The sequence below is a fragment of the Olea europaea genome, unplaced genomic scaffold, assembly GCF_002742605.1.
Source record: "Olea europaea var. sylvestris unplaced genomic scaffold, O_europaea_v1 scaffold2456, whole genome shotgun sequence".
NCBI classification, from domain to species: Eukaryota; Viridiplantae; Streptophyta; class Magnoliopsida; order Lamiales; family Oleaceae; genus Olea; species Olea europaea.
In genome coordinates this window covers 19,030-28,529 of record NW_019242765.1, presented here as the reverse complement: position 1 = coordinate 28,529, position 9,500 = coordinate 19,030, and the positions used below count along the sequence as shown (strand labels likewise).

The following is a 9,500-nucleotide window of genomic DNA, read 5'->3' as shown; positions in this document are numbered from 1 at the left end:
ATCAAATTCCTTGAATAGTAAGGAGGAACGGGCCAAGTTTGGCCAAAACCAAGTTGGCGAGCAAAAAATTGAGGAGCATATATTTCTACCCCAGCTTTGGCATTGGTCCCAGTCAAAATATCATGGAACAACTTCCTCCCGGTCAAAAACTAAATCCAAACGAACAAGGAAGTGTTCGCACTATCCAGAGTGGATGGAGGTTGCACATAATCTGGAGTCAAAAAGGGAGGAAAAGGAAAGAAGGAAGGGATTGAATCCAAAGTATAAAAAAATGAAAAAATGTCCCTTCTGGAGATATTTACAGGAGTCAGGGATCAATGGCTAGCCCATAGCAGCTAGCAAAAGGACTGGAAAAAGATGGAGCACCAAGCGATGGAAAATAGGCTCTCAACCACATTTGAGTGAACCAAAGAGGCCCACTGCCAGTGGGAGATGCACCATTCTTCAATTGGGATTGAAGGAAGCCATGCCTCTATAGAGGGCAGCTAAAAAGAAAGAACACAAATTCAGAGACCTACCACACGCCAATTCGTACGTTATGGGTAAATAACTCATGGAGGGCTTTATGATTGGCACACACAAAATGTATTTACAAAGCTAAATCAGAAGGAAGGTCACTCGCTCAGTATGGGAATGCTCAGCGCTCGAGTGGTTATGAAGGGTTTGCAGGCTTGAATAAGACTCGGTGAGTCCTCTATCAAATTTTGAGGCGACACCAGAAATCAAAATATCAGGGAAAATGGTATCGCCCAAAGGTGGCAGATTTACTAGGGCTCCAACATCCCTTAAGGTAATGGACATGGGACCAAGAGGGAAAACAAAGGTATTATACTTAGAAGACCAAAAACTTAAAGCAATTGGAAAAAGTGCTGAGTCAAAAATAGGGGGTTGAAGAGAGATTTCTAACAAATCAGAAATCCTAGCATTATCAAAAATTGCCTTAGTAGGACTATGGTCCACAAGGCGAGCATGCCATCTACGGAAAACGACATCAGATTTAGGCCAAGTGCGAATACCTCTTTCGCGAAGTGGCCCTAGCGGCAAAGAGTTTAGAAACGGAGGGCCTTGAATACAAGGGAATAGCTGACCAACTGCCGCTTGTTCGATGGCATCGACGTTGTTGAATGAAGGACCTAGATAGAACTCCTTGAGTTCGACATTGGTTGGTGCAAGGAAGTTCGGAGTTATATATGGCCGAGTGAGGAGTTTCTGGAAATCTTCGAAATTGAAGGAGTCACCAGACTGGGATTGTGAAGCAGCCATTAGGAACGAAGTAGAGTTTGTCGAAATTTGCTTAAGAAACGTAGTAGAGAAGCAAGAAGATGAATAGTAATATTGCGAGAGAGAAGCGCGAAAAAATGAGGCGTGATTTAGTGATACGATGAAATGACGTGTATTTGGGGGTTATAAGGGTTTGCAAACGTCGCACATTTTCAGGTTATGGAAGAAAACAATGATTGAAATTCTTGGGAATTTGGAATGTTGCTGGGAAACTCAAAGTGAATATGGCAAAAATTAATAATTGGTATTAATTCTGCCATATTGGTGGGTAATTGTTGACACACAAAAGTTCAGTCCAAATCAGATAGCCCAAAGAACGGCCCAATCAGGCAATTCAGGATGAAGGCCCAAATAGGGAAGCCCATGAACGTGATGAAAGCCCAAACTTGCAAGTCGCCCAAGATTTGAGCGAATGAGTTGCCATACAGTCGCCTAGAGCTGCGACCTTATTCTCGCCCAAACCTTCGAGTCACCCAGGATCTTAGCAAACATAAGATGTTATGGTTACCCAAAAGTGCGGTTAATGAAGCAGTTATTGAGTAGCCCTATACGTTCCAAGATTCAAGGAATTCAATTGAAGGCGGTTGAACGACAAAAGGTAATGACAGCAGTTAGAGAAAGCAGTTCCATGATAAGTTGGCCACTACGAAGAAAGTGGGCAATTTTAAAGCAATCAAGCAGTTTTTAAGCGGTTGTTCACGAAGAGATCATCCAAGGAGTATAAAAGGAAGAAAAGACATAGAGTAAAAAACCTTGAATCAAATACTCTCAAACAGAGAATATGTAACTTTCAATTTCTTAGTTTAAATTTAAACACTTCTTTTCAGTAACTTGTGTGCTTGCACCCCTTGGAGACATTCTGTTTTTATTTTCCAATTGTAAAGTCATCGCCAATAAAAACACCCTTTTTTGGGATTTTGTCTCAAGAGGTTTGTCCCTTACACAATCGTCTGATCCATTTTTAATTGTTAGCGACTAACCCGCGCGAAACACAAACAAAGAAAAATGGTAAATATTTTCAAACGAAAATTTTGAAGAAACAACATGTTTGTGATGTACTGTGTTTTATAAAAAAGTATTGGGCACAATTTGCACTAATAAAAAAGGTAAATATTATTGAGTGTTTTATTAAGTGCGTTAAATTTCTAATTAAGATTAGAAAGTAGGGTACAATTCTTTTTTCTTTTTTTTACTACCCATAAAGGTGCAAATGGTCAAATTTCCACTATTAATTAAGGAAAAATTTATATCTCGGTCTTTAAATTTGAGCCAATTCAATTTTAAGAGAACAAGTTTACAATTTCAAAACTCAGGTGACTAATAAATAATTAAATATAATTAATTAATTAAATATATTAATGTCACAATTATACAATTTATGATCATGGATGCGTACTTATAGGTCACAACTTATTTATTGGTCATATATTATTAAATTAATTGGTTATAAATTATTTTTTTTATCACAAATTAAAAATTTTATAAATCACAATTTATTTATCAGTCACAAATCACCAATTCTATAGGTTACAATTTATTTTTTTACAGTCACAAATTATTAAATAAGATTAGTCATAAGTTATTTCGCAATCACAAATTATAAAATTATTAGGTCACATATTGAATAGTTGGTCATAAATCAACCAAATAGTTGGTCACACAATAAACACCCTAATCCACCCCCGATTCCACAACTATACCAATATTTGGTTAGTAATAAACCAAATAATTGATCACACACACCTATATACTTAGTCACGAACATTCTTTATCCCAATTCCACCCCAACTAAATGCCATGCCATAGCCACCGCCATTATTTGTGACCACCAACAACACCAGTACCACACCACCATCACCACCTCTACACCACCACCACCACCACCACTCCAACAACAACAACAAAAATACCAACACCACCAGTGATAGCCACCAGCTGTGTTGCAGGCACACCTCATGCACATCCACAAAACCCCCCACAAGAACCAAAACATGGGAACAACCATCACCACCCCTCCAACAACAAAAAAAAACGAATACCATCGATTGCACTGCAACGACACTACACGAGGTTGCTTTGTACGAGGTCACCGTACGCATCGACACTTGACACTACTGCACGCGACTTCGAGCGACACTATGAGCGTTGTTGTTGCTGTGAGTTTCGCATCACTGCTCACAGTGACATGACAAGCCTCGCTGTTGTCTCTAGCGACAGCGACTGTCTGTGTGTGAAGAGAAGGAAGAGGGAGATGGGAGAGAAGGGAGGGGAAGAAGAGGGAGAAAATAATCTAGGATTTGAATGGGATGAATGAGGTAAAGTGTGAGTATATAAATTAATTTATTAATATTAAAATATAAAATTATTACCTGATTTTGGTATAAGTAAACTTTAAACTTTATTTTTGAAATTCAATCTTTAAATATATGTTTCCCTGTAATTTCGACTATTAATTATCTCAGTTCAAATAAAAATTTTCAATCCTAGCCCAAACCATAAACTAAGGAAACAAGGTTAATTAATTTGGACCTTGTTGGGAAGTTAGACTGGCCCACAAACTATACAGCCAAGTGATCCATTACTAATTTGAGAATCCACTAAAACAGTACGCATTTTTGTGTCCATAAGGTCGTGTTGACTACTTGAAATGGACACGAAATTTCTTAAAAATGAATAGATAAAATTCCAGATAAAGGTACCAACTTTGAATCTTTTGACGATGGGTCCTCACTCTTTCATTTTTGGCACACCAGGTCCTTAAAATGTGTGCAATAGTTATCGTTTTATGATGGGAAACCTTTTAGTTGACAGTTAAAAAGCAAAATTTTTAGTTAACTGACCATTGTACCCTTGTTTGATTTGTCAAAAAATGGCCTAAAAATTGTGTTTGATATGTATGTATGTACTTATTTGAATGTATCGTAGTCTTTGAGCTTATGTAGTCATCAACCTAAAATACAGTTACTGTTTCCGTTTTACTATATACTTTAGTCATTTAAAATAAATTTGCAAGGATTTAAATAATTAATGAGATTGGTCGATTATCGCAATTATGTAATACTGAATCTAACATCGGTTTGGACTGGTTTTCATCTCGAAAAATATGTCCAATTAAAAAATTGAAAGTTGGGAATACGTTAAGATAAAGAATTAATACCTAAGTGACAATGATCATTAAACAAAGTTGGGTATTAAATGCAAATTAATTTCCGATTATATGTAGCAAAGATAGATATGCCACTGTTTTCATTTCCTCAGAAAATTTAAATATGACATGCAAGGTGCACAAAAATTAGGGATGGCATTTGATTGAGCCCATGAGCCGAATCTACACAATTCTTAAACACCTGAGCTTGGCTGACCTATGACTCGTGGATTTCATGAGTCGACTTGTAGAAAAAAGTGGACTAGACTCGATCCATAAGTACTTATCTCAATGAATTAAACAATCCATGGATCGTGTTCAGTAGAGCCAAACCAAGATCCGTTTGCCATTCCTAACAAAAACATACACACTTAAAAGTAAGAGAGTAAGAGAATTAGAGGGGACAAAAGAAGGTTCTACGCTGGGAAAGTCGTGAATAGAAAATGAAAATGTAGAGAGAGGAAGAATCCAATGTGCCTATTTTAGAATGAAAATACTATATGTATCCATCTTCTTTTTGCGTGGGAGTGTGTGCAATAATTCCATTCATTTTACTATAATATATGCCTGCTTAACCGCACAAAGTACAACCCTAAATAGTAATATAAAATATAACTAATTGTTTCATCGATTTTGCTAGTGGTACATCGGAGTGTACCTAATGGTGTACACCCCACTCACATGGGCGAAGGACCCACTCGAATAAAATATTCTTTCTTTTACATGGGTCCCACACCCATATGAGTGGGGTGTACACCATTCGATACACCCCATTACGTACCACTAGACAAATTTTTGTTTCATTTATATAGACTTACTTTCCTTATTTTCTTGTTCTATTTATATAGTTATGTTTCTTTATCGAGAAAGTATTAGTTTTTGTTTACTAATATATCCTTATTAAATTGATCTAATTATAGCGATTCCTCCTAATTAATCTTGAAATTGTACATATTTTAATTTACCTTATTGGAATTATCCAAATACATACACACATTTCCCACTTTTTCTAGAAAATATATTATTTACTACTAATTGTTGATAATTAAATAAGGGTAAACTAGGAAGATTCTTTGCAAGAATTGCTTCTTCTACAACGTTAACTAAAATTTCTTAATATGTTTGAAAAATAAAATTAACCTATATAGATGAACGGAAAGAGCATATTTGCATGAAGAAGTGATTCCATGACCGAACAACCGAACTTTGGCTATGTAAAGTCTGAAGCTTCATCGATATTTGAACGCATGAGAGTGCGTTCTACTCTCCTTGTTCCTTTTCCCTTTAACTTTTTTCTCTTCGTAAATCTCTCTCTCTCTAACTTTCTCTCTCTTGTGGTTCATTTTGGGAAGATTTTACATTCTCCTGCAACAAATAAAGGTTGTCCTTCCATGTTTTGCCACCTTCTTAACATAAGCCCTTCTCACCGGCTTTTCCATCATTATAATTGGCGATTCACAACTCAAAACCTCAACTATGTACAAGTTCTTTTTTAGTTTAAGTTATAAGTAAATCTTGGGGATTGTTTGGTAACAATCTACGTTGAACATACACTTATTCTTGATCAACTTGAAGTATGAGTAATTGAAATTTTACTAATTAGTAGCTATATTTATTTGAGTTATAATAATCAAATAAGACTCATGAAATGTCGTCTTCAACAAAAAAATAAATAAATAATGGAACTATCCAATGTCCTATTTGATTACGTTTAAATTTTCTCTCGATTTTTTCTACTTTTAGTTCATTTTTTTCATTCATTATTTAGTTTTATCTTCTTTACATCAAAAATCTTGGTCGATCGTAAAAATATTTCGGCGTGCAATAAAAAAAAATAGTAAAATGAAATTCCAAGAGCAATTATAATGGGATTGGAATAAACTCTTTGCCGAAACCACACGGAAAGAGCATTAAAAGTGGTCAAAAATTACACAAAAATGCAAAAAAGATGAAAGAAAGAAGAAGTAAAAGAAAATTATGATAAATCAATGGGGAGAAAAGGAAGTGAGTTTTGGAATGAGTCGACTCAGTGGGTAAGAATAAAGTCACAAGTATTGATACCATGGAATATGAAATGATAAAGATGAAAAAGGAGCATGAAAGTTGGATACTCTTTGTCTGTTTACCATAACAGAAATTCTTTACCATTCTTCATTAGGTCCCGTTTGACATGACTTCTACTCCTTGTAAAAGAGTTTTTTAAAAAGTTATCTTAGGCGAATTTCTTCTATAAGCTTTCTTGTAACCAGACAAAGTAATTTTAAAAAATTATCCGAGTTCAAAAGCAGCTTTTGACTCTCAGAAAATCTTGACAAATGGGTCCTTAGGGTGCCATTTAGCCTTCCAATGTCATTATTAACCAATGATAGAGGGTTAACTAACTTAGAACAACTAAAAAGCAGTGGTCAAAAAAGTTTTGTTGAATTAATCACATGTATATATGACAAAACAACAACATAAGATGCTGAAAAAAGATTGAAAAATGACCCAAGATACATGAATATAACAAGAAATTAGGACAAATTCATTGCCTAACATAAAATATTACTGAAACATTTAATTTAAAAGTTTAAACGGTTAAAAATAAAATATATTTATTTACTTAAATTTGGTTTTAAAAATGCGCAACTCGAGCTTTCATTAAAGACCTAACACGTGTACAAGTTTCATGAAATATTAACACGATTAATTCAATAATTCATCGTAAATAAAGCAGAACGTGTAGTAACATATTAATTAACAAGAGTAACATGATGATATATTTGCTCAAATGCAAGATTATCAGCTCAAAATCTGACACTAAAGCATTAATTATACAGATTATGGTAGGCATAAGTTAGTAATGAACTTCCAAACGCTAAGATCGAAAACCCTAAACCTTACTCTTAATTATCAGTATCCATGATGTGGAATAATTCACCCAAATGGTAAGCTTCTCCCTTGTGGCATTCCACCAGCACTGATGGCAGTGTTCATCCTCTCATTTGAAAACGCTGCCCTACGCGGCGAGGGCCGCTCCATCTTCGCCGCCGTATCAAATTTCTTCTCCCCCGTCGCCTCCCCAGAAAGAATTGGTTTTGTTTCATAAATATCTGAAACTGAATCAAGGTCATTCCCTCTATGATCAGAAGACAGTGGTTCATCCTCTGAACCAAGAGATGACGCTGCTGCTGTACCCAATTCTTGAATCCTTTTGACATCAGACCAGATTAAAGGGCTCTTCCCATTACTGTTATTATATGGATTGGGCCTTTTTTTGTTGCCCATAAGGAAGTTCTCGTTATTCGGTAAGAATCCATCAATGGATGATCTGTCCATGCTTTGATTAAGTTCAAGTTGATCACTTCCATATATGTTGAGATCTTGAAGAGAGAGAAAATTCATCGGTCCAAAATCCTTCACGCCTGAAATTTCTGGCATTCCCTGCGCCTGAAACTTCATCCCTGAAGCTGCCATGTTTTCGCCTGCTAGAGTCTGGCAAGCTTTCTCCAAAATAGTCTGCATATACTTTCCTTGTGCTTCGATTCTCAATTGAAGGTGTCTTTGAACCTGCAAAAATGTGTGTGTGTATATATATATATTTGAGCCCAAAAACTATATGTAGTATACACAATTTATATATATATATATATATTTTTTTTTTGGTACCTCTAATTGTTCATGGAGTCTTCTATTCACTTCCATGTGCATCCTAATTGCATCAGTGATTTCAACATTACTGCCACCGATAAATTCATACATTCCACACATTCCACAGAAAAACCGAGACTCAAAAATCATTTTTCAATGTGAGTTTAAACCCACAAAATAATTTTCTTTAGAAAAACAGATAAATCAAAGTAAAAGAATAAGAATAAGAAGTATTGAAATTGATCTGAGAGGTCACATTAAAGCCGAAAAAAGCAAAAAGTAACACAAATTAATACTTACTCGTTCATGCTACGGCCCATCGTTCCAGAAGATGATGCATTGTTTCGTTGAAGTTCTAAAGACGAAGCTGGAAAATTCGAACAATTTGAATATTAATTACTCTCAGAATTTGTGTAAGATTGAGATGGATAGTAATAAGAAAACATAGAAAAAACAGTCACCCCTCTCACCATCTTTAAAGGAATGATCATTGTATTCCTTGTGAGGCTGCTTTCCCAGCCTAAATTTCTAATAAAAAATACGAAATAAATTAAAGAGAAATCACAACCCTAAGAAGATGAAAACTGGAAAGAGAAAAAACATGAAATTATTACCTGAAGATGGCTCTTGAGATGGTATAGAGTAAGACCCTTAACACCCATAACTCTCATGATGGTCTTTGGTGTAGCCTCTACAGAAAACAAATAATTATAGAAAATTAATAAAGATATGAAAATGAGAAAAAAGAAGAAGAAGAAGAAGAAAAAAAAGTGATGAATTGAAAAGAAGAAAATTATACTATCTGGGCCTCCAAGCTGTGTAACAGCGTCGACAAATCGTTCATGGAGTTCGACTGTCCACCGGAGACGAGGCTTTGGATCAGTAGTGAGGACGAGACCCGAGTCTCCTTGAACGCACATGGGCCTTTCATGAGAATTCATAGTTGAAGGCTTCTTTGGATGGAACATTCTCTTTCTCTATCTACTTTCTCACTCACACACGCTCTCTCTCTAACAACTCTTATGAGAATACAGAGGGATTCAAGAACAAACGCGATGAATATAAGGAGAAGTAGGCACGGCTTTGATGATGAGGAGAAAGGTCTTTGCCAGAGCGACTGCACCAGGCGCAAGTTAGCCCTAAGAAAAGAAAGAAAATGAAATTACTGTGGATAATTAATAAACGTATTCCACTAAATATTGTATATTAGTCACCAAATATTTTGTTAAACAATTAAAGGGTAATTTGAGGGCAAGGTCACGTATGGAGCAATACTCATAGTCAAATTAAAAAGATTTTAATTTTATTCCTTCCTTAAGCTTTTACACAATAACCAATTTCCGAACGAGGTAATCTTATTTTTATTTTATTTTTTTGCTAATTTACTTAGAAGTTAGGTTGAATTCCCTCCTCATTTTCGTTATTAATAAAACTTGTCACGTAG

At 35.4% G+C, this 9,500-nt stretch overlaps 1 protein-coding gene across 4 annotated transcripts; it reads right to left on the bottom strand.

Annotated features, from left to right (window-relative positions):
• Positions 1-7,134: 7,134 nt before the first annotated feature.
• Positions 7,135-9,215, bottom strand: LOC111382258 (myb family transcription factor APL-like). Of its 4 annotated transcripts, none has more exons than XM_023006172.1 (6): positions 8,856-9,215; positions 8,671-8,747; positions 8,518-8,584; positions 8,357-8,423; positions 8,075-8,144; positions 7,135-7,975 (listed from the first exon to the last, which is right to left on the bottom strand). In XM_023006172.1, the coding sequence occupies exons 1-6, from the start codon at positions 9,022-9,024 to the stop codon at positions 7,343-7,345; spliced, it is 1,083 nt and encodes a 360-aa protein (XP_022861940.1). In that variant the 5' UTR covers positions 9,025-9,215; the 3' UTR covers positions 7,135-7,342. The 4 variants fall into 4 exon arrangements, with proteins under 4 accessions (XP_022861940.1, XP_022861942.1, XP_022861943.1 ...); XM_023006174.1 differs by having other exon boundaries at positions 8,075-8,117; positions 8,856-9,213; XM_023006175.1 differs by having other exon boundaries at positions 7,343-7,975; positions 8,075-8,117; positions 8,527-8,584; positions 8,856-9,143.
• Between the last annotated feature and the right edge of the window lie 285 nt (positions 9,216-9,500).

What these genes read in the sequence shown, in the direction of transcription:
- LOC111382258 (XM_023006172.1), bottom strand. Translation starts at nt 9,024, where the DNA reads ATGTTCCATCCAAAGAAGCCTTCAACTATGAATTCTCATGAAAGGCCC. An exon ending in ATGGGCCGTAGCATGAACGA is followed by an intron (nt 8,145 to 8,356) that starts GTAAGTATTAAT and finishes TATCGGTGGCAG; the next exon opens with TAATGTTGAAATCACTGATG. An exon ending in GACTCCATGAACAATTAGAG is followed by an intron (nt 7,976 to 8,074) that starts GTACCAAAAAAA and finishes ACATTTTTGCAG; the next exon opens with GTTCAAAGACACCTTCAATT.